At 42.2% G+C, this 25,679-nt stretch overlaps 1 protein-coding gene across 1 annotated transcript in view; it reads right to left on the reverse strand.

Annotated features, from left to right (window-relative positions):
* Nucleotides 1-140: 140 nt before the first annotated feature.
* LOC119926909 (glypican-5-like) overlaps nt 141-25,679 on the reverse strand; it is a 931,977-nt gene continuing 906,438 nt past the window's right edge. Inside the window, exon 9 of the mRNA XM_038745374.1 lies at nt 141-2,584. Within this exon, the coding sequence (XP_038601302.1) occupies nt 2,385-2,584 (200 nt within the window). The 3' untranslated portion in view covers nt 141-2,384. The remainder of the gene's footprint in view (nt 2,585-25,679) is intronic.

Here is a 25,679-nt window from a genome sequence, read left to right on the forward strand (position 1 = left end):
GATACAAACTCTACCCCAGCCCCCTGTTGATAATCTAAGAAGAACAGTTGCCATTGATTTGGGAATGTCAAAGAGTTGTCAATGCAGGACCCAAACTGGATAAATCAGAAACTTGGGAAAAACAAAACAAAACTCTTTATTAATGTTTATTTGTTGTCCTTATTAGAATGACAAGGTAATTTTCAATGGTAAATTTGTACAAGTTCTGGATGTCTAATCAACCTAACAAATACAAAACATTGCTAACCTCCAGCTCAGAAGATTATACAGTTGGAATTTGGGACCACTTAGGAGCATGCAGCCAATTATTTTCTGATGTTTCCCCCCTTCAATTTTCAAGTTAGAAGCACTTTCTTGATCCTCACTGGAAGGATTTAATAAAATATTTCTGAAGGGAGGCAGGGGGAAGTACAAATACCTGAGCAGAAAGGCACTTTCATTGCATATTTCAATCGGCAGGTCTACAACTCCACCGAAATTTCCAAATGATTCAATGAAAGCCACTTTTCTCTGAAAACTCTCTCTACTGCACTGTCACCAATAAGGATATTTTACCACTAACAGTTTACAACGATCATTGTGACACACTGTTCACTAGACATCCATCACAATGTTAATACAATTGAGATTTTTTGAATATTCTGTGGAAGAGGAAGCAGATTGACATTCTGGATTGAGACTCGGAAGAGCACTCAGTTTTAGCTGCATTGGGGATCTATTTTATACAATTTTCCTTTTAGAATTGTGCACCCACATGAATTACAGACAAACATTAAAAATGAGTAAATATCAACGCATTTTCCCTCTGGAAGATACGGAGTGTTCACGGCCCTCGTTAACAGGGATTTTGAGCAGTGGGAGCCTGTCTGTTATCAGACACTCACAGGGATGAAATTGTCCATCAGCGTCACTCACTGCTCTTGCTCAAAAAGGGCTCCCTTACAGCCTTGTCACCTTATAAGTACAAATTTCACAAAACTACTATGATGACAAGGCAACAGACTCTTTGCTTTGAATGGAACAATATCTTCTGAAAAGTGACATGACCCCAGGGACAATTTTACAAAAAGAAGATTATTAAAGGTGACTGTTTCTGTTTTTTCATAAAAAAACTGTACAGCACTATAGCCTGGAGCATGGAAATGTCCTTTAACTGTTGAGATGTTTATGACATTGTTAGTAAATATGATAAATACATGAAGCGTTATTTATTGGTACATTAGAATATGTATGCAGTACTACATATATCATCAATGGCACTGTAAACACAGTTGTCGGAAAATACATATTTTTGCTTTCAACCACCCATAGGACTCTCAGAATACCTTTTCCATCATACTTTTTTAAATAGTCATGCATTTCTGCTTATGTCCAAAAAGCTACAATGCCTAACATATCAAAATACAAATTACCAACTTTATTCCAGATGAGTGTTTGTCTTGCATTTCACTTATACTGTGATAGTACCATTTAAAACTTAAATAATACCCAGCTTTTGAATGTACTGTAGCTTGGACCTACAGTGCACAAAAACTACAATAGAGGATTACTGAGCTACTTATTTCTCCCCTTGCAAGCTACAAGACATTTTCATTTGTTCCAGTTTTACACCACAAAGGTAATAAAATGGCTTGAACAAATTTGGATTTTCATCCTGTGTATTGGCCTTCAGGGGGAATGGAAGGCTTAATGTGGATTTCCTCAATTTCCCTGGTTTTAGACATTCATCTCTGAAGCCTAGAACTTTCCATAATGGTGGTTCATGAGGCGAGGAAGCTAATTGTCTGGAGAGTTTGACAATTTTCAAAGCATGCCAATATTTGCAAAGTACAATTTAAGTGAATATTGTTGATATAGTGAGCATTTAATCAGCTCTGTATGGTGATCACTAAGGACTGAAAGAAAAGCAGTGACCTCAAACTGGCTGTTAATTAAGAGGAATTCATCAATGGTAGTGTCAGTAACCTTACACTCTTCTAGTGTCGTTCTAGATTAATTGCAATCTGCTAGAAAAATTCATAGTGCTGACTGATAACGGGTGCTTTTCTGAGAAACCCAATAAGCTGAACTAACCCATCAATGAGTAAAATGAAAAATGCAACTCTATCATTTGGAAATGTGAACGCTTGAAATAATTTCTCTTTAGGTTTTCTATTATCATTCCCTTATAATATTGCTGGTTAAGAAACTTAAAAGAATAATCTTTAAAAGAAATGTAGATGTTGATACTGATTGTTGGCCAGCCCTGGCCAACTTTGAAACCACCAAACTACCATTCTGTAGAAAACTAGAGAACCATTTAACAACGTTTTTTCTTGTCAGATAAGGCTGATGGTAAACTTCAGAGAAACAAAATTCTTACACCATAACTGTGATAATTGCAGCTATGACAGATAGTGATACAAACTTGCCAGGAGAGTAATAATGTAAATAGAGGAATAAGAACTTTGGAGGCCCATGTTTCCAGATGAATTGTGTTTAGAAGATGACTTTACTGTGGTTGTAGTTCCATTGTGATCCATCTTTTTAGTAGCTGGTTTTGGTTCAGTCGCATCTGCTTTTGTTTTCTTTCTGGTGTACACATCTGAAACAAGAAAAAAAATACTTATTTAGCCTTTGCATTTTAATAATGATAATGATGACATTTATTAAGCACTTACTATGTGTCAAGCACTGTTCTAAGTGCTAGGATAGATACAAGTTAATCAGGAGGGACACAATCCCCGTCTCACATAGGGCTCACAATCTTAATCCCCATTTTACAGATAAAATTTACAGAAGCACAGAAAAGCTAAGTGACTTGCCCAAGGTCACACAGCAGACAAGTGGCGGAGCAGGGAAACAACCTGCTATTTGTCCTAAGATGACTTCACTGTAACTTGTATGTATTCACTGTAACTTGTTCCACCTATCTATGGTGAATAATACAAGAAACACCAAATATGAATTCAGTTCTATAATCTTTCTAAAATCTCTTTTTGTGAAATTATTTGGGAACTCCTCTAATGTGCCACCATTTTCATTGCTTGGGGAAACAGAGGTACCACACTGAATGATTTTTATCTTATTCTGTGAAAGCAGCAGGGCTGAGTCCTACATTCCCACCATTTTTGGAGGGGAAAGGAGGAGAAAGGAGAAGTATGAACTCATAAGGTGGGAAAGGGGCTCAGGGCATTTGTGCAATATATTACATTTAACTGATGAGATTCTAAAGAGAATGTAATAAAAGACATCCTTGCAGGTACTAGATTATGCTTTGACTCCTCTGGGAAGCTCAACAGATTTTATCCCTCATCTAATGTCCTGGGGTGCATCATTTAATAATTGCTATTTGCAAATGACTGTCCCTAGAAGCCCACACTCAAGAAAGTATGTCAATAGATGTCCATTCACCAAATCAGCCTGGCATTTTAGGTTGATGAAATGAAACTGAGGAAATGTCATCTTAGTTTATATGTTCTATCACATTGTCCCAAGTGCTTAGTACAGTGGTCTGCACAGAGTACGCACTCAATAAACTTGAATACTTGATTTAGGGAAGCCACCTAAAATCTTAAAGTCTGTCAGCAACTGGGAACTAAAAACAGTCACGCAATTCTGTTAACCTCACAGGACCCAGACCAATGATAGAACAGTAGACAAGAAAGTAGAGAAATTAAATGACCAGGTGAGAATATAAATGATAATAATGATGGCATTTGTTAAGCACTTACTATGTGCAAAGCACTGTTCTAAGCACTGGGGAGAATACAAGGTGATCAGGTTGTCCCACATGGGGCTCACAGTCTTAATCCCCATTTCCCAGATGAGGTAACTGAGGCACAGAGAAGTTAAGTGCCTTGCCCAAAGTCAGGCAGCTGACAAGTGGTGGAGCTGGGATTTGAACCCATGCCCTCTGACTCCCAAGCCCGTGCTCTTTCCACTGAGCCACGCTGCTTCTTTTAGACTCTGAGCCCACTGTTGGGTAGGGACTGTCTCTATATGTTGCCAACTTGTACTTCCCAAGCGCTTAGTACAGTGCTCTGCACACAGTAAGTGCTCAATAAATATGATTGATTGATTCTCTAACTTTTGGAATATTTTTTGGAATATCCAGAATATCTTTTGGAAGACTGTTAAACTGAGTGTGGCAGCAGCAGTGTGGTTGTAGGTTCCAGACCAAACTAAAGATCTTTGAAGCTGTAGTATTGTCCAAGCTTCCCTCTGACTCATTCATTCCTTCAATCGTATTTATTGAGCACTTACTGTGTGCAGAGCACTGTACTAAGTGCTTGGGAAGTACAAGTTGGCTACACATAGAGACGATCCCTACCCAACAGCGGGCTCACAGTTCTCTCTGATCTCCCATCCTCATGTCTCTCTCCACTTCAATCCATACTTCATGCTGCTGACCAGATTATCTTGGTCCAGAAACGCTCTGGGCATATCACTCCCCTCCTCAAAAATCTCCAGTGGCTACCAATCAATCCGCGCATCAGGCAGAAACTCCTCACCCTGGGCTTCAAGGCTCTCCATCACCTCGCCCCCTCCTACCTCACCTCCCTTCTCTCCTTCTACAGCCCAGTCTGCACCCTCCACTTCTCCACCGCTGATCTCCTCACCGTACCTCGCTCTCGCCTGTCCTGCCATCGACCCCCGGCCCACGTCATCCCCCGGGCCTGGAATGCCCTCCCTCTGCCCATCCGCCAAGCTAGCTCTCTTCCTCCCTTCAAGGCCCTATTGAGAGCTCACCTCCTCCAGGAGGCCTTCCCAGACTGAGCCCCTTCCTTCCTCTCCCCCTCGTCCCCCTCTCCATCCTCCCATCTTACCTCCTTCCCTTCCCCACAGCACCTGTATATATGTTTGTACATATTTTTTACTCCATTTATTTATTTATTTATTTTATTTGTACATATCTATTCTATTTTATTTTGTTAGTATGTTTGGTTTTGTTCTCTGTCTCCCCCTTTTAGACTGTGAGCACACTGTTGGGTAAGGACTGTCTCTATATGTTGCCAATTTGTACTTCCCAAGCGCTTAGTACAGTGCTCTGCACATAGTAAGTGCTCAATAAATATGATTGATGATTGATGATAGAAGGGGGAGACAGACAACAAAACAAAACATATTAACAAGATGAAATAAATACAACAAATATGTACAAACAAAATAGAGTAATAAATACGTAAAAACATATATACATATATACAGGTGCTGTGGGGAGGGGAAGGAGGTAAGGCGGGGAGGATGGGGAGGGGGAAAGCTGGACTTTCCACAAGCATCCCATTTGACTCCTTGAGCAGTGGCATCAGTGACATGACACTTACAGGATATGGTCCTCATCCATGCCAGCTTGTAAACTACAGCTTCTGCTGAGCACTCACTTTGCCCCACTCTCCACCAATTGGCCTTGCCATTTCTCCACCATATTACCATAACTTCCAGGCACTACAAGTCCACCTCTACCAGCCCACCATGTTACCGCCTCAGAATTTCACCCCATTGACGTCTATTTTGAGCAACGAGGACAACTTCAAATAACTGAGGAAATTTTCACAGGCCCTGACATTTCATTGTTTTTTCTCTTCTGCTCTGGGTTTGCTTTTCTCTCCCTCTTCCACTGCTTCCATCATTAATGTAGCCTGTTTAAACTCATGGCTGATACACTGTAGGATTTTCTGTTTGAGTTCATTTTAGAAACAGTCAGGGACAATGTAAATGTAAGTATAAATGGTGGGAAGAAGTAAAGGATATCAGAGGGTGTTTAGGATGCCCCCTTCCTGCTCACAGCATGTAACCAGCCCCTGATCCTTTAGACTCTGGCAGATGGTTGGGCTTCAAGAGAAGCAGCATGGTGCAGTGGATAGAGCACAGACCCAGGAGTCAGATGATCATAGGTAATAATCCTAGCTCCTTCACTTAATAATAATAATAATGATGGCATTAAGTGCTTACTATGTGCAAAGCACTGTTCTAAGCGCTGGGGAGGTTACAAGGTGATCAGGTTGCCCCACATGGGGCTCACAGTCTTAATCCCCATTTTACAAATGAGGTAACTGAGGCCCAGAGAAGTTAAGTGACTTGCCCAAAGTCACACAGCTGACAGCTGGCGGAGCCGGGATTTGAACCCATGACCTCTGACTCCAAAGCCCGTGGTCTTACCACTGAGCCATGCTGGCAGTACTTGTCTGCTGTGTGATCATGGTCAAGTCACTTCACTTCTCTGTGCCTCAGTTACCTCATCTGCAAAATGGGGCTTGAGACTGTGAGCTCCATGTGGGACAGGGACTGTGTCCATCTCGATAGGCATGCATTTATTCATTCTTTCATTCAGTCATATTTATTGAACACTTGCTGTGTGCAGAGCACTGTACTAAGTGCTTGGGAAGTACAAGTCAGCAACATATAGAGACAGTCCCTACCCAACAACGGGTTCACAGTCTAGAAGGGGGAGAGAGACAAAAAAACCCAAAACAAATAGGTGCCAATACCAACAGAATAAATAGAATTATAGCTATATAAACATCATTAATAAAATACAGTAATAAATATGTACAAATATTCACAAGTGCTCTGGGGAGTGGAAGGGGGAAGGGCGGAGGAAGGGTGGGATGGGGAGGAGAGGAAAAAGTGGGGGCTCAGGCTGGGAAAGCCTCCTGAAGGAGTTGAGCTCTCAGTAGGGCTTTGAATGGAGGAAGAGAGCTAGTTTGGCAGAAGTGTGGAGGGAGGGTATTACAGGCCGGAGGTAGGATGTGGGTCAGGGGTTGACGGCGGGACAGGTGAGAACGAGGCACAGTGAGGAGGTTAGCTGCAGAGTGGAGTATGTAGGCTGGGCTGTAGAAGGATAGAAGGGAGATGAAGTAGGAGGGGACGAGGTGATGTTGAGCTTTGAAGCTGAGAGTGAGGAGTTTTTGCTTGATTTGAAGGTTGAAAGGCAACCACTGGAGATTTTTGAGGAGGGGAGTGACATGCCCAGAGTGTTTCTGTACAGAGATAATCTGGGCAGCAGAGTGAAGTATAGACTGAAGCAGGGAGAGACAGGAGGGTGGGAGATCAGAAAAGGAGGCTGATGCAGTAATCCAGTCAGGATATCATGAGAGATTGAACCAGTAAGGTAGCCATTTGGATGGAGAGGAAAGGGAGGATCTTGGTGATGTTGTGGGCGTGAGACCAGCAGGTTTTGGCAATGGATGGATGAGAGAGCAGAGTCGAGGATGACACCAAGGTTGCGGACTTGTGAGACGGGAAGGATGGTAGTGCCATCTACAGTGACAGGAAAGTCAGTGAGAGGACAGGGTTTAGGAGGGAAGATAAGGAGCTCAGTCTTGGACATGTTGAGTTTTAGATGGTGAGCAGACATCCAGATGGAGATATTCTCAAGGCAGGAGGAGATCAAGCCTGGAGGGAAGGAGAGAGAACAGGGGTGGAGATGATAGTTGAAGCCGTGGGAGCAAATGAGTTCACTGAGTGAGTATCGGTGGAGAACAGGAGGAGACCAAGAACTGACCCTTGAGGAAACCCTACAGTAAGTGGTTGGGAGGGGTAGGAGGATCCTGCAAAGGAGACTGAGAATGAATGGCTAGAGAGATAGGAGGAGAACCAGGAGAGGATGCAGTCTGTGAACCCAAGGCTGGATAGCGTGTTGAGGCGAAGGGGGTGGTCCACAATGTCGAAGGCAACTGAGAGGTCAAGGAGGATTAGGATAGAGTAAGAGCCATTGGATTTGGCAAGAAGGAAGTCATTGGTGACCTTTGAGAGGGCAGTTTCGGTGGAGTGTAGAGGATGAAATGAATGAATCATTAGTCATCAGCCTGTATCCACCCCAACGCTTAGTTCAGTGCCTGCCACACAGTAAGCACTTAACAAATACCGTCTTTTTTTCCATTGTAATGGATCCACAATCTAGTGCCTGCTTTAAATGATTTAGCTTGAGCCCAGGGTGAAAATAAATTTTTCTTTTCTTACTGAAATGTCTAGGAATTTCAAACATTAGAAGTGGGACTGGGGTGTCTGAGACAAGGACCCTCAGGAGTGGGTGGTTATCACGCTCCTGGGTGTCTAGTTTAATCCTCTGTATGGAGTAGAGGAAGAGGCCCAGTGCCCAAAGATGTGTCCTGCCCTCTGCATTGTTACTGATGGTCTTATGCTGGCCCACTAACACCCACACATAGTGGGGCCACAGAGTGGACATGTCTTACTGCCCAGTGTGCCCAATGCCTCCAGCAACGCATGTGGTGCACAAAAGAGGGACAGCTATTACTCTAGTCCATGCCCCCACTGTCCAGCTCAAAGGCTGGAGCACTGGAGGTGACAGGCTGGCCTTCCTTAAAGTCCTCTAGACCATAAGCTTGTTGAGGGCAGGGAATGTGTCTGTTATATTGTATTCTCCCAAGTGCTTAGTACAGTGCTGTGCTTGCTGTAAGCATTCAATGAATACAATTGATTGGCTGACTGGCTTTCCTCTACCCCCCTTCTCAGAGCCATGCTGGGCTTGCCAAGGGAGGAGTTGTCATGGCTAGCACCTGGAAGCCTGAACAGCTGAGGAAACAAGCTGTGTCACAAGGATTTCTGCACCTATGCTCCACCCTCCTAAGCTGTAAGCTCCTTGAAAGTAGGGATCATATCTAGGAAACAGCGTGGTCCAGTGGATACAGCATAGGCTGAGGATTCAGAAGGACCTGGGTTATAATCCTGATTTTGCCACGTGTCTGTTGGGTGATCTTGGGCAAGGCACTTCTCCATGCCTCAGTTACCTCATAGGTAAAATGAGGACTAAAACTGTACCAATTATGTTGCACTGAACTCCCTTAAACACCTAGTATAATGCACTACTCACAGTGAGTGCTCAGTAAACACCACTGATATACTGATTTTATTTTTCTTCTTTAAGGTCAGTGAAGGCTTCCCAGCTGCAGAACTCAGGGGTAGGAGCAAGCTTGGTGCTTCCAAAAGATTTATATCAAAACTGAGGTTCTGTCACATTGTTTTATCAGAACTGCACATGACCGGCTTACTTTCAACTTTGCTTCAGCTGTTTGGAGGATCATGCTTATATGAGCATAGCAAGGCAGATAGAGGATCACTATGACTAACAGTCAATAGCAATTAAAAATTAAAATGTTTTGACTCTTAGAAGATCCTCCCAAAAACGTTAATAGGACTGTACAACAGGATTTACACATATTAAGCTACTTTCCTCCTAGGGAAATGATGATGATGACAATGGTATTTGTAAAGTGCTTACTATGTGCCAAGCACTGTTCTAAGTGCTGAGGTAATAAATAATAATAATAATACTAATGATAATGGCATTTATTAACCCTTATTATGTGCAAAGCACTGTTCTAAACGCTGGGGAGTTTACAAGGTGATCAGGTTGTCCCATGTAGGGCTCACAGTCTTAATCCCCATTTTACAGATGAGGTAACTGAGGCCCAGAGAAGTTAAGTGACTTGCCCAAAGTCACCCAGCTGATAAGTGGCGGAGCCGGGATTTGAACCTATGACCTCTGACTCCAAAGCCCGTGCTCTTTCCACTGAGCCACGCTGGGAAGATATAAGCTAATCAGGTTGTCCCACGTGGGGCTCACAGGCTTAATCCTCATTTTACAGATGAGGTAACTGAGGCACAGGGAAATTAAGTGGCTTGTCCAAGGTTACACAGAAGATTAAGTGGCAGAGATGGGATTAGAATCCACGTCCAGGAATCCTGGAAAGCAGTGGACTAGATACAAGTTCATTTTACAACCCATTTTATTACATTTTCTGAAGTACCCAGGTGAGGTGAAAAGACCTGCTCAATGAAAGACCTTTCAAAGTGGAAAATAATCAAGTTGAATATGGCTGGAAGAATCTGGATGTTCCTCATGCTGTTGACCTGTTAGCCGAAGAACAATAGTACCCTCTCTCACAATTCAGCAGTGAAGGACTAAGAAGCATTAGTGTGAAATTCTGCCCAGAGAGTAAGAATTTGTTCGTAGGCTGGCTCTCTGTTGGACCTAGCAGGCCACGCAACCAGGCAGCAGTCTGGTTCTTGCTAGCACTGTGTCACTTTCTCTCAGCCCCACCTGCCAGCTGGCCTGGTCTTTCCCCGGCAGTGACGGAGAAGGGGTCAGCTCCGGGGTCTGGGAAAGACTGAAACGTTATTGTCAGTCAGGCAGTTGTACCGATATCAGGATTCCTGGGGTGGCACATGGCTCCAGAACCATTAGTCATGACCGTGCAGCATAATCCCTGCCAACATTAGGAGAAATCCCTTTCTGAAAAATAGCCCCGGCCCCTTGCAAACCCCGGCCATGGATTTGGTGTGAAAGGAGAACTCCAGCAGCTGTTAGTTCCTTGTGGGCAGGAAATGTGTCTACCAACTCTTTTATATTGAACTTTCCCAAGCACTTAGTAAGATGGTCGGCACAAAGGAAGTGTGCACACAGAGATGCTGTCTGCATACAGTGTTTTCTTGTCTGTCTCTCCCTTCTAGACTGTGAGCTCATTGTTGGGTAGAGACCGTCTCTATATGTTGCCGATTTGTACTTCCCAATGCTTAGTACAGTGCTCTGCACAAAGTAAGTGCTCAATAAATACCATTGAATGAATGAGAAGCAGCATGGCCTTCTGGAAGGAGCCCAGAAAGGGGAGTCAGAGGGCCTGGGTTCTAAATCCAGCTGCTTCACTTAGCTGTTGTGTGACCTTGGGCAAGTCACTTCACTTCTCTGTTAATTCACTCTTCTTCAAAATGGGGATTCAATACCTCTTCTCCCTCCAACGTAGACTGTGAGCACCATGTGGGACCTGATTATCTTGTATTTAACACATAGCTAAATTCAGTTTTAAGGTGTTTGTTAAGCACTTACTATTCATTCATTCATTCAATTGTATTTATTGAGCACTTACTGTGTGCAGAGCACTGTACTAAGCCCTTGGGAAGTACAAGTTGGCTATATATATATATATATACACTATGTGTCAGGCACTGTACTAAGCGCTGGGGTTGATATTAGTTAACAAGATTGGACACAGTCCATGTCTCACATGGGGAGCACAGTACTTATCCCCATTTTACAGATGAGGTAACTGGGGCACAGAGAATTTAAGTGACTTCCCCAAGGTCACAGAACAGTCAAGAAGTAGAGATGGGATTAGAACTCAGGACCTAATGAATGCCAGGCCCATGCTCTTTTCACTGGGCTACACTGCTTCTCCTCCTATTATTTACACACTAAACACCACTGCTTGATTGATTGATCCATCCTCTAGACCTGATTGATATCATATCTATAACATATAAATTATTGATTTATATTAATATCTGTCTTCCCCTCTAGACTGAAAACTAGTTGTAGGCAGGGAATGTGTCTTCCAATTCTGTTGTATTTTCCCAAGTACTTAATACAGTATTCTCCACATAGAAAGCACTTAATAAATACCACTGATGATGACTATCATCATCCAATTTATTCTCTGCTCCCTGACCCCCCTTAACTGGCCCACCCTACTCCAGCTCTTAATAGTTTGTATCTGCTCTCTGTGGCATCATTGTCTGCCAATTCTATTATTGCCATAGCATATTGATTGCTCAACTACACCCTGTGATGCCATCGCCTACTTTTATCATTGCTACTGTTTTATTGCTTCTGCATCTCAATTGTTAACCCCCCGCGGTACTGTCACTCGCCCTGCTGACCTCACCATGAACTTTCAGTTCCCTTGCTCCCAATTTATTAGACCCGGGAGTGCTAGAGGAGGGGCCTGATCATGGATACCGTGACTTTTATTGTCTCTTCCCCAAGACCTCTAGACTGTAAGCTCATTGTGGGCAGAGAATGTGATTGTTTATTGTTGCATTATACTCTCCCAAGAGCTTAGGACAGTGCTCTACACACAGTAAGTGCTCAATAAATAAAACTGAATGAATGAATGACCTGTGCTGCCCTTCCTTGTAGTGGCTCACAGTTTCCAATAGTGAAAGGGGAAAGACTAATTTGACAATGAAAGGGGTGTAAGCAGTTCTGGAGGGCTATTTGTGGTGGGAGTTGGGGAAGAAAGTGGGCTGGTAGCCTTGAGCTGACAAGCAAGACCACAAAAGATTTATTGTGTGGTGGGAGCTCCAGGGACACATTTTACATAAAAAGAACTCCCAAATGTTTCAAAAATCACAATTTGGTTGCTTTTGCTCTGTTGGACCACTCTGTAGGTGCCGATCTGCAGTGATGTACACCGTCACCCATGGTGAGGATAATAGGCTAATTACTACAACAATAATAATTGTAATATTTGGGGTTTTGAATGGTACTTGTTAAGTATTTAATTTGTGCCAAGCACTGTACTAAGTGCTGGGGTAGATACAAAATAATCACATCCTACATGGGGCTAAGTCCAATTATGAGGGAGAACAGGTATTGAATTCTTATTTTTCAGATGGGGGAACTAACATACAGGGAAGTTACGTGATTTGCCCAAGGTCACCTAGCAGGTAAGTAGTGGATGTGACCCTAGACATAACCATAGCACCGAAAGACAAAGCACCAAACTCAAAATATAGTACTCAATAGAAAGAGAAGCAGAGAGGCAGCATGACTTAGTGGAAAGAGCACAGAACTGGAATTTTGCCCTGAGTAGTAATCCCAGCCCTACCATTTGTCTTTTGGGTGACCTTGAGCAAGTCACCTGACTTCTTTGTGCTTCAGTTTCAATATCTGTCCATTGACTATAAAAGATTTGTTCTCCCTACAACTCTGACTGTGATCCACGTGTAGGATAGAGACTGTGTGTACTAGATTGTATTGCATTAAGCCTAGTGCTTAGCAGATGGTAAGTACTTGAACGCCACTATTATTACTATTATCATGTCCAAGTTAATCAGATTGGACACACTTCATGTTCCTCATCAGGTTCACAGTTTTAATCCCAGTTTTACAGATGAGGTAATTGAGGTACAGAAAAGTTAAGTGACTTGACCAGGATCATGCAGCAGCAAGTGGTGGACCTGGGATTAGATCCCAGGTCCTTCTGACTCCCAAGCTCATGCTCTATCAACTCTGCCATGCTGTTTTGCACAAAGTAGATGTTCAATTAGTAGTATTTATTGAGCACTTACTGTGTGCAGATCACCGTACTAGAAGCTCAATAGTTGAATAGTGTGGAGAAAACTTACCTGAAGGAAACAAGCTAATTTTATAGAAGGGGGAATCCTAGTTTACTTCTAAGAGAAGTACAGGACCATACTGCTAGCAAGAGGGAAGCTGTTCTATATTAAACAGGGAATGTTGAGTTTTGTGTGTTAGCAACACAAATCTCAGCTTGCTGGGGGTTCACTCTAGGTATATTTTCATGACCGGGCTGTGAACTCACAGCAGCCTCACAGGTCTCGGAGTCACGTCAATGGAAACTAACAGTTGGGGTTTTGACCCAAGATAGTCTGAAATCCATGAATAGTAATCTCCTAGTATCCATCCTCAAAATGTGTTCCCAGAAAGCCTATTTCCCCACAGAAACTGTCAATGATCGAAGAAAGGTAGACAGAAGAGTTGATATGATAGGGAAAAACACAGCACCTGAGTGAGGAGGTGAGAGTTTGGAATAGCTCTTGGGGCCAGATGAATCAATTGATCAGTCATTGGTATTTATTGAGCACTTACTGTGTGCAGTGCACCGTATTGAGTCCTTAGGAGAGTACAATATAAGAGAGGTGGTCGAGATGGTCTCTAGATGGAGAGACAGACATTGATATAAATGAATAAACTATAGATGTGTGCATATAAATGCTGTAGGGCTGGAAGAGGGGTGAATATTCATGTGGTCAGAGCATACAGAATCAAGAGCAGAGTTGACACAAAAGGGAGAGTTTGTGAAAAGAAGGCTTAATTGGGGAATCAATAGTATTAACTGAATGCTTAACTGGGTGCAGATTAGCCTCATGGAATAAATTTTGTATAGAACGCAGGCTTTCTGCCCCTCGTGTGTGTGTCTGTCTGTCTGTCTCTCTCACCATGCCTATTCCTGAATGAACCCATCCCCAGGTGATGGGTGACACCCTGCCCTCTAGTTCATTTTACCCCAGTTCTCTAACCCTTAGCTCTATACTGTCTGCTTGCAAGTCTCCATTCTCTATCTCCCAGATCTCTGCTCCCTGCCCCTCAGCTCTCTTTTCCCTGACCCTCAGTTCCTTCAGGATTCTATCCCATTCTCTCCACCCGCTGCTCTCTACCCACTGCTTTCTGATACCTACCCCTCAGCTCTATGTTGTCTGCCATCCAGGTGTCTATCTCTGCCCTCTAAGTCTCTCCTTACTGTCCTCCAGGTCTCTCCTCACAGTCTTCCTGCTCTCTGCCCCTGCCAGGTCTCTGGTTCCCGCCCCACAGTTTCTAGTGTTTGCCCCCCTGCTCTCCATCTCTGTCCCCCCAGGCCTTTAGTCTCTGCCCTTCAGGTCTTCAGTCTTGGCCTGATCTCTAGTCTTTTCCCCTCAGCTCTTTGCTCTCCTCCCCTCAGTTCCCTGCCCTTCATCTCTGCCCTCCAGCTCCCTGACCCTTAACTCACTCAGCTTCATACTCTCTGCTCCCCCACCCCTCAGCTCTCTGCTCCCCATCCTTCAGCTCTCCACTTCCCACCCTTCAGCTCTCCACTTCCAAGACTAAGCCCCCCATTTTCCTCAGCTCCCTCTCCCCTCCATGTTGTCCCTTCTCGCTCCCTTTGCTCTACCTCCTCCCTGCCCTACAGGACTTGTGTATATATGTACATGTTTATAATTATAATTCTATGTATTTTTATTAATGATGTGTATATATCTATGAGTTTATAATGATGCTACTGAATGCCTGTTTACTTGTTTTGATGTCTGTCTCCCCCCTTCTAGACTCTGAGCCCACTGTGGGCAGGGATTGTCTCTCTTTGTTGCTGAATTGTACTTTCCAAGCACTTAGTTCAGTGCTTTGCACACAGTAAGTGCTCAATAAATATGATTGAATGAATGAACAGAGTTAGTATACACTAACTAACTGTGTGCCCCAAGTCACACAGCAGACAAGTGGTGGAGCCAGGATTAGAACACTTGCCTATTGTGTGACTTTGGTCCAGGTACCTAACTTCTCTCTAACTCAGTTTCTTCATGTGTAAAATGAGGATGAAACCTGCCTGTTCTCCCTCCCTCTTCGACTGTTAACAGGGACTGTATTTTATCAGATTGTCTTATATCTACCTCAATATTTAATACTGTGCTTGGCACATAGTATAGGCTAACATACTATTGTTATGATCATCATCATCATCATCATCATCAGTTGCATTTATTGGTCCTTCCTGCCTGTCATCACCCATTCTTTCTACACCCTCTCACAGTCCTGAGGGGGAGAGATAGACAACACTACAAATAAATAAGTTACAGATACGTATGTAAATGCTGTGGGGCCGGGAGGGGGAAAGAACAAAAGGAACAATTCAGGGTGATGCAGAAGGGAGTGGGAGAAGAGGAAAGAAGGGGCTTAGTCTGGGAAGGCCTCTAAGAGGAGATGCACTCTCAATAAGATTTTTGAATGGGGGGAGAGTAATAATAATGATAATAATTATGGTATTTGTTAAGCACTTACTATGTGCCAGGCACTGTTCTAAACGCTGGGGTGGATATTAGCAAATCAGGTTGAACACAGTCCCTGTCCCACTTAGGGCTCACAGTTTCAATCTCCATTTTATAGATGAGGTACCTGAGATGCAGAGAAGTTAAGTGACTTGCCCAAAGTCACAGAGCAAACAAGTGGCAGAGAATAGAACCCATGTTAGAACTCATGACCTGACTCTGACACTTCTGAATAGAGTAAGCTATTGGAAAGAAAGAGCATGGGCCAGGGATTCGGGTGACCTGGGTTCTAATCCTGGCTGCTGTGTGACCTTGGGCATGTCACTTTACTTCACTGTGCCTCAGTTTCCTGATCTGAGACTAGCATTTAGCATGCATAGCATGCACAGGAATCTTGTACTTGCAAGGTAGAAGACGTACAGTTCAAAATGCTTATGGTTGATTTAACAGACTAAGAAAAACTAGGGAATAGTATTGATAGTAATAATAATGCATTTATTTGTTAAATGCTTACACTGTTTATCAGGCAGGATTTCAGATACATAATGTCCTCCTCATGAGCGATGATAACAATAACAAGAATTGGGATTTGAGTATGAGATGGTGAAATAAAATGAGAAAGGGGGAAGAAGATTTATCCTCCAAATCAACAAAGAAACATACCCACACACAAAATACTTCCCCAAACATATCTGGGAAAAGTCCAGAGAATGTATTTTAAGCTAACCTGGAAGGTCTATTTGTTTCTGTAACAATAAAGAGGATTACATTTTTAACAAGAGCCATAATGGGCCATGATGACCCAGGGAAAAATGACTGCATTGTTTCCAAAAATATCTCATTTTCTCTCCTTTTGTCATGGAACCAGGTGAAAGATTTGTAGTAGATGCCTCAGTGCCTACTAGGAATAGGCTGGGATTTATGACAGGAATAAGTTCTAAACTGAAATGTTTTTTTCCAAGTGAATCTATAAAATATTTATTACCCTATTCTTTGATTTATAACAGAATACATTGTCCTTCCTATATGAACCAGAAAGTTATATCCTGCAAACATTAGGAATCCAAACAATATAAAAGATGGTAGCTTGGCTAACAAAAGCAATGAAATGTCTAACAATGCGTGTCTTCGACAGCAACATTATGAATGAAACATAAGGCTATTCTTTCTGAATATCTTTGCATTTTAGTCACCAAGTGAGGACTCTTAGTTTCTGGAGTTCTGTTTTCACCAATTCTTTTGTAACATGTTTTAAAGGGGCAAGACACTGTTCCTCAAAGACACAATTCACCAACACCACTTCACCATCCATCCACTAAAAACTATCTTTCGTTTCATTCAACTACCTCCTCAAGTTTTGAGAAAATATCTGTGAAACACCTTACTAGCCGGAGGATAAATTCCAAACTTTGCTAGGGCTCTTCATCTAGCTTCACCTGGCCTGTCATCCTAAATTTACATAATGAGTCCAGGAGCAAAGGACTATATATGATTAGTACTTGGGAAAGTAATGTAGTTCAGGAAAAGGGGAAAAGAACAAGCTACTTCATTATTAGATAAGATATTACTGATATTAAAAAAAACATACATTAATTGCTAGGTGGTGGTATTCTATGGATATGAAAGATGCATATCTAACAGTGCTTGGCACATAGTAAGGGCTTAAAAATGCCATCAATATTATATTAAATTATGGCTTTCCCAAAACTTGCTTATCCACACTTCCTACGTACTTTGCATCTGTTGACATTCTCCTTCTTCCTATCAATACTGTTACTGAAAATACTCTTTCCTAGTTCCTATCCAACCTCTCTGACTGCTTCTTCTTAACCTCCTTGGTTTGTTTTCAATTCCCTTTTTCTACTTCAGCTAAGGACATTCCTCAAAATTTAGTTCCTTTATCTTCACTCTCCTCACTCTATACTCACTCTCTTAGGGAGTTCATCTGCTCCCGGGATTTTGATCGAGAAGCAGAGTGATCTATTGGAAAGAGCAAGGGCGAGCTGGGTGGTAATCCTGGCTCCATCACTTGACTGATGTGTGACCTTGGCCATGTCACTTTACTTCACTGTGCCTCAGTTTCCTAATTTGTAAAATAGAGATAAAATACCCATTTTCTCTCCCCTGCTTACACTGGGAGACCCTTGTGGGAGTGTGACTGTGCCCGATCTGAGTGTCTTTTATGTACTCGAGTGTTTGGTATAATTCTTGTCACATAACAAGTGTTTGACAAATACCACATGATTTCAATTGCTCTGTCGATGCAAAGGCAGCCCAAATCTACATCTCATTTACTTTGTGATTTTGTATTTCCTTCTGCCTTTGGGGTATCTCCACTGACATCTCAAACCTAATATATCTAAATGGAATTCTTCCTTTTCTTCAATGTCTCTCTTCCTAAATTAATTATTGATGTCAGCATGTTCCTGTCTTAGAACCATGCACAACTGTGAGCCCGTGGTTGGGTAGGGACCGTCTCTATATGTTGCCGACTTGTACTTCCCAAGCGTTTAGTACAGTGCTCTGCACACAGTAAATGCTCAATACATATGATTGACTGAATGAATGAATGAATTTAGTCATCTTGAACCCTCTTCAATCATTTATACTCCCAATTTACATCAGTTTACAAATTATACTTTTTTTCATAAAATATCTTGGTTCTGTCCCTTTTCCACTCTGAAAACCATCACCCTAAGCATTTAGTGCAGTCTTCTGCACACAAAAAGTGCTCAGTGAAAACAATACATTGCCTGATTGTTCTACCCTAAATGGATCACTCTAACAGCCTCTTTACCAGTCTCCTTGCATCCAGTCATTCCAGTCTCATGGCTATTATACATACAGTAATGTGAGTCATATTTCTGAAACTGCCAGTTTGATCACATCACTCTCCTCCACAAAAGCCTACAACAAGTTTCTATTGCCACTCACATAGAACAAAGGTTTTTGACCACAAACATACAGGCCTTCCTTCAGTTGTCCCCTCTTTTACCCATTATGCTCAAGATTGACCTAAACAACAGTTATGATATTTATCAAGGGTTTTACTATGTGTCAAGAACTGCTCTAAGCACTGGGGTAGATAGAAGATAATCTGTTTAGACCCAGTCACTTCCCATATAGGGCTCACAGTCTTTATCCCCATTTTACAGATGAGGGAACTGGGGCACAGAGAAGTTAAGTGATTTGCTCACAGCTGACAAGTGTCAGAGTCAGAATTAGAACTCAGGTCCTCTGATTCCCAGGTCCATGATCTTTCCTCGGAGCATCACAGATGTCCTGTTCATTTCTTTTCCCTGCCTCTGATCCTATTGATCATTTCATTCCCTCTGCCAAGAATGTCCTTGCCGTCACATGGCCAAAACATATCCCTAACCTTCTAAGTACCTATCAATCAAGCAATGTTACCTATTGAAAGCCTTCTGTGTACAGTCGCATGTACTGAACACTTGAAAAAGTATGAAATAATTAGTGGACATGATTCCTTCCCTTAAGGACTTTACAATCTATCAGGGGAGTCAGAGACTATAGATATAAATCAATCAATCATATTTTTTGGGCATGCACTATGTGCAGAGCACTATACTAAGTGCTTGAAGATACAGAGTATGAATAGAAGTGCTCTGGGCAATGCGGAGAAAAACTCAGGTGTTTGTGTAACCCAGAAGTACTGAAATGGCAGTTGGGTGTGCAGACAGGCTGGGGAGATGTGATATTTCCCCAATTCCACCATCTTTACAGCCACCTACTTCATATATTTCTCTGCTTTTTACTTATATACATTCACACAGATAAAGATGGCATCTTTACTTTCTTTTTTTTCTCTTTTTTTTAATGGTCTTTGTTAAGTGCTTACTGTGTGCCAGCTACTGGGGTAGATAATAATAATGATATTAATGGCATTTATTAAGCACTTACGATGTGCAAAGCACTGTTCTAAGCACTGGAGAGGTTACAAGGTGATGACGTTGTCCCACAGGGGGCTCACAGTCTTCATCCCCATTTTACAGATGAGGTAACTGGGGCCCAGAGAAGTTAAGTGACCTGCCCAAAGTCACACAGCTAAGTGGCAGAGCCAGAATTTGAACCCATGACCTCTGACTCCAAAGCCCAGGCTCTTTCCACTGAGCCAGGCTGCTTCTCCCTATGCAAGATAATGGAAGATAATCACTTTGGATGGACACAGTTCCTGCTCCACATCAGGCTTACAAATCCCCATTTCAGAGGTGCAGTAACTGAGACACAGAGAAGTTAAGCGACTTGACAATGTCACACAGCAGATGAAGGGCACAACTGGAATTAGAACCCAGGTCCTTCTGACTCCTAAGCCTGTGCTCTATTAGACCATGCTGTTTGTCTCCCTCTTGCCCTTTTCTTTGTACATAAATTTACCTAGAGCCTCATACAGTGCTTTGACCACAGTAGCTATTTCATGAATGAACCCGGCATAACTACTGTGTGAAGCTAATTAAAAAGACAAAGTCCCTGACTTCTGTTATAATCTAAAAGATACAACATAAACAAAAACAAAATCAGAAAGGTTTAGTCCAACATCAATGCGTGTTTGGCAAATACACCCACCATTTAGACAAGAGATGCAACATTTCTACTCTGCCCAGACATTTCTGCTAAGGGTAGGAGCTAGCAGTGGGGACGCTGAGATATTTACCTACATTTCAGTCAGGGAAATGAGCCAGAATTTTCCTAAGTGAAGTGTTCACAGCTGGGGGCAGAACTCTTGAATGCATGATCTCTTTCAGAACCCCAGTGTGCTACTTACTACTTGTGTGCTATGTGGTTTTCTGGTATCAAAGAGTTGGTGCTGCTTCCCAAAGTGCCTTATTCTTGAAGGAAGCATGCATAAAGTCGGGGAGACTGGATCTATGTTCAGATTCTGCCACAGTAATGAGGTAATTTAAAAAAAATGAAAGATTCATGGTTGAGTTCATGCAGCACCTAAACATTCAGAGCCCGTTTCTTGACTGTGAGCCCGTTGTTGGGTAGGAACCATCTCTGTTTGTTGCCAACTTGTACTTCCCAAGCGCTTAGTACAGTGCTCTGCACACAGTAAGTGCTCAATAAATACAACTGAATGAATGAATTCAGAGATAGAACTGACTCCCTATCACAATGTTGGGGGAAAGAGGATTCATAGATAATTTCTTCACTATCTTAGGTGCAATCAACCAACGAAGACTAGAGGGCTTGCTGTGATAAACCCAAAACTTCCTTTTTGTTCTAGCTTGCCCTTCCACAGAATTTTACTGTAGGGTCAACTTGTAAAAGGAAAGTGGGGCACATCTTAGTCTGCCTGCCATTTAACATGGTGAGGGAGGGGTGATTTTGTAACAAAACAAAGTTTTGTTTGCAAAGTCTTACAAAGAATAACTTCAGTGGCAGAAGCAGTGTTGCTCAGTGGAAAGAGTATGAGCTTTGGAGTCAGAGGTAATGGGTTCAAATCCCGGCTCCGCCAATTGTCAGCTCTGTGACTTTCAAGCAGGCTATAGATATGTAATTTGGAATACCCTTAATTCCACCCTAATCAATCAGTAGTATCTATTGAGCACTTACTATGTGCAGAGCACTCCCTGGGGGGGGGGGGGGGGGGTACAGTACAACAGAATTATTAAACACATTCCCTGCCCATAAGGGGCCCTAAAAGAAGCCAAGAGCCTTCAAAGCAAATTCTTGGCAGGACTAAGAAGGACAGTGCTGATGAAAATGTGCAATTTCACCCCGAGGGCATCACCAATAGGATGGGTAACTGGACTAGGCATGAAAATCCTCTCATTTGATGATGAATCCAAACTGTTGTGCAGAGGAAAGAAAAGAATGCTCTGTTTTTTTAAATAAAATCACATGCAGTTGTGGTGTTCTTCCTCATCCTAACATTAATCTGTGGAGCAGTAGAAGTACCTAGCAATACTAGCAGGAATTACAGCCAGAAAAGATTATTGACTTGAGCTATTCAAGGGAAACATGCTAAAAGAAGAAGAAAATAACTGGCAAATTTAGTCTAGAAACTACAGAACCCTTGGCTGTGCTTCCAGTTCCACACCATATGTGGTGATGAATATCTGGTGGCTGGAGTATGAGGTGGCAACACACACACACACACACACATGCACATGTTTAGAAAATACTAGCATTCCAATGTCTCCTAAAGAAAAATGGATAACTTTTGGACTGTCATTGGAGCAAATTAAGGATAAATCAATGAAAAGATGCACTCTGAGAATGTGTTCACCTTCATTTTATGTCCGTGTCCCTCTCCTTGACTGTGGGAATGGTTCTCTTTCTCACCAGGCTCTTATTTCAGCTCGGCCGGCTGACTTCATCTCTCCATGGCCAGATGACTGAATTTAGGCCTCACTCAGGTCAATCTATTCGCTTTTACACTTTTACTTAGCCATGCCCAGCGTCATAACCAGATTGGCCCATATCAATCAGATAGACTGAAATATATTCATTCGTTTTGTTTTTGAATATCAGTTCCCCTAAAACCTGAGGTAAAATGTAACGCCGTTGGGGAGGTTGCTGGTTAAAAAAGAAATTATCATCCAACACAGCTGCTTAATTCAATTCACAGCAGCCATTAAATAATACATTAGAAAACTGCCTTTAAGCTTTATAGGGAATGGTCTGAAATTTTAATATTTGTTTAGTTTTCTCTGTTGGCTGTTTTCAAGTATAAGTTTTCAATCAGCAGAAGTATTAATTTAAAAAGCTGCTTTAAAGAAGGAGCCAAACTAGACTTTCGAAGGGAAGATTATGAATCTAATGTCTAATTATGTTAACCAGAGGAAGTACATTTTATAAAGCTTTTGACAGTTCAACGTTTGTGACCAAGATCCACTTGTCTATGTACCCCTTTATCACTCTGATAATCACCCCGTCCCACATTACTGACATAAATATCCTTATACCTACTCTTTGCCCTATCCCTAATCTATCTCCCCCTTCAGACTATATATTCCTTGTGGGCAGGGATCTCCTCTACTAACTCTTTTGTATTGTACTTTACCAAGTGCTTAATGCAATGCTCTGCACACACTAAACACTCAATAAATACCACTAATACAGTGAAGTATGCCATTTGAGGGGCTAGGTCAGACATTACAGCTATATCCTGCAAAGGGATGCTGCCAAACTGATTCTTTATCAAATTTGATAATTTCTCAGACAAAGGGCCCTAACAAATTACACAGAAGGTACTGAGCTTCAGAGCTAAGTTAAAACTAGTATTTGCATTGACATAATGAAAATAATAATTATTATTGTTGTTGTTATTATAGTATCTGTTAAGCACTTGCTATGTTCCAGGTACTGTACTGAACACTAAGGTGGATACAAGCTGATTGGGTTGGACACGGTCCCTGTCCTACATGAGGCTCACAGTCTTAATCCCCATTTTATAGATGAGGGAACTGAGGCCCAAAGAAACGAAGAGTCTTGCCCAAGATCTCACAGCAGACAAGTGGCTGAGTCGCAATTAGAACTCAGGTCCTTTGGACTCCCAGGCCCGTGTAAACTCTTCCTCTAGACTGTAATCCCACTGTGGGCAGAAAATGAGTCTGTTGCTGTATTGTACTCCCCCAAGTACGTAGTATAGTTCTCTGCACACTATAAAGTGCTCAATAAATACGATGGACTGACTGACTCTTTCCACTAGGTCATGAGTAGGAAAATTTCTGCATTTTTGAGAACTGGAAAAAACACTTAAACTGGAGGTGGGAGAGTTAGGATAACAGCAAGGCTAATCCAGTGTGGCCATGAACCTTTTAGAGTGTTCCCAATTCATGTTGGTGATTAGTAATATGGCTGATTGTCTTGATTGAACAACACACAACTTCCCAGGCTCTAGTGGGCCTCTCAGAGTGTTTGTTTCCTGGTCTCTATTTGGGATTTACTGGCCTCCTGAGCTCCCTACACTGTCCAGGTATGTTTGAGCAGAGGAATGTGTAGGGAGGTTTTTCTTATCTGATGTACTCTGTAAGGACATATGTCAAATTTACTTAGAACGATATGCTCAGTTGTTTGAGCATCTGCTGCTGAAGCAGTTGACTAGGTGTGTCTGAAACCTATGACGTACATCAGGTTTGCTCCTCCTCCAATCCTAATGTTTTAATTTTAACTGTAGAAATGAAATTTGAAAACACTGCTCTTTCAGCAGCATTTTCAAATTTCATTTCTACATGAGTATTGCTTCTTATAAATTCCACCTCTAGCAGCTTCTGCATATAAGGTAAAAATTTTGGTAGATATTTGGAATCAATTTTTCATTATCTGTAGCCAATCATAATTCCATTTCATTGTAGAATTCTCCAGTCATGAATGAAAACTGTAATCCATATGGTAAAGGTTGGTTATTGATAACATATCATGAGTTTTAAATGCATTCCTTAAATACCAGTTAGACACGATTCAAGTAAAAGTTCAATTAACTGTTATTCTAATGTTTTCCTTGAGTTCCTGTCAGAATAATTTTAACACTCATGGGTATATGTTAGGAAGATAACCTTTTACAAATATGTCCTCTGTTACACTGTAAGTCTGAACATGAGAATTATCATGGGTTTCAAGAGGTATTTCACATGATTTTTCGATGTTGTTCAACAGTTTTGTTAGGATGGCCCCACCTAACATCCTTTAATTCTGTTGTGGATTCACACACTGTGGTATGACATATAAAATAAGATTTTTCCAGGTCTCTGGACTTTCATATTCACCTGGAGTTGCTACTGAGGGACCTTTTCCTGTGTAATTCCTGTCAGGCATACAGTTCATGGGTCAGTCATATTTATCAGGCAAAAACTCCTCACCCTCGGCTTCAAGGATCTCCATCCCCTCGCCCCCTTCTACCTCACCTCCCTTTTCTCCTTCTACAGCCCAGCCCACACCCTCCACTCCTCTGCCGCTAATCTCCTCACTGTGCCTCGTTCTCGCCTGTTTTGCCGTCGACCCCCGGCCCACGTCATCCCCCGGGCCTGGAATGCCCTCCCTCCGCACATCCGCCAAGCTAGCTCTCTTCCTCCCTTCAAGGCCTTACTGAGAGCTCACCTCCTCCAGGAGGCCTTCCCAGACTGAGCCCCCTCCTTCCTCTCCCCCTCCTCCCCCTCCCCATCCCCTCGCCTTACCTCCTTCCCCTCCCCACAGCACCTGTATATATGTATATATGTTTGTACGTATTACTCTAATTTGTACATATTTATTCTATTTATTTTATTTTGTTAATATGTTTTGTTTTGTCCTCTGTCTCCCCCTTCTAGACTGTGAGCCCACTGTTGGGTAGGGACTGTCTCTATATGTTGCCAACTTGTACTTCCCAAAGTGTTTAGTACAGTACTCTGCACACAGTAAGTGCTCAATAAGTATGATTGAATGAATGAATGAAAATGAATTTATTGAGTGCTTACTGTGTGCAGAGCACTGTACTAAGCACTTTAGAGAGTACAATATAACAGAGTCCCAGACCACAGTGAGCTTAAAGTGTAGAAGGGGAGAGTTCTGTGCCTAGGATTCTGCTTTGCAAACTCCAGGCTGCCCAACAAAGCTTAGGACCCTGGAAAATCTTCAGATGCCTTAGATAGGCTGAGAATCCTAACCCTGAGCTAAAGAGTGCCATTATCACACTCTTAATGCCATCAGATGCAGCTTTGGTTCCCCTCATTGTCTCCTGCATTCTGCTAATCTAGGAATGACCTAAATACTCTCATTCTCTATGTTTCCTTGGGAAGTATACTTAATTTGTCTATTTAGGTAGCTCTTTGAGCCTGTAGATCAGATCTTAAATTCGTTCATGCCTTGTATCATTTCTGAGTTGGTACCCACAATCAGTCAATCATTTATTGAGCCCTTACTGTGTGCAGAGCACTGTACTAAGTGCTTGGAAGAATATAATAACAACAATAAACAGACACATTCCCTGCCCCAAAAGATCTCAGAGTCAGGCACAAATCAGAACTAATGGCAGGTTGTAATAGTTTTATGGATTTTTTTTTCCCATCCCAATGGTGATGTAACACCTGAGGGGCTCCCAATCTCAAAATAAAAAGCACAGGGGAGTGGAGACAGGATAGTTGTAAAAGTATAACAAGTTAAACTATTATTAAAGTTGGACGGATTGAAACTGT

This window comes from Tachyglossus aculeatus, chromosome 1 (assembly GCF_015852505.1).
Source record: "Tachyglossus aculeatus isolate mTacAcu1 chromosome 1, mTacAcu1.pri, whole genome shotgun sequence".
In the NCBI taxonomy this organism is placed as follows: domain Eukaryota; kingdom Metazoa; phylum Chordata; class Mammalia; order Monotremata; family Tachyglossidae; genus Tachyglossus; species Tachyglossus aculeatus.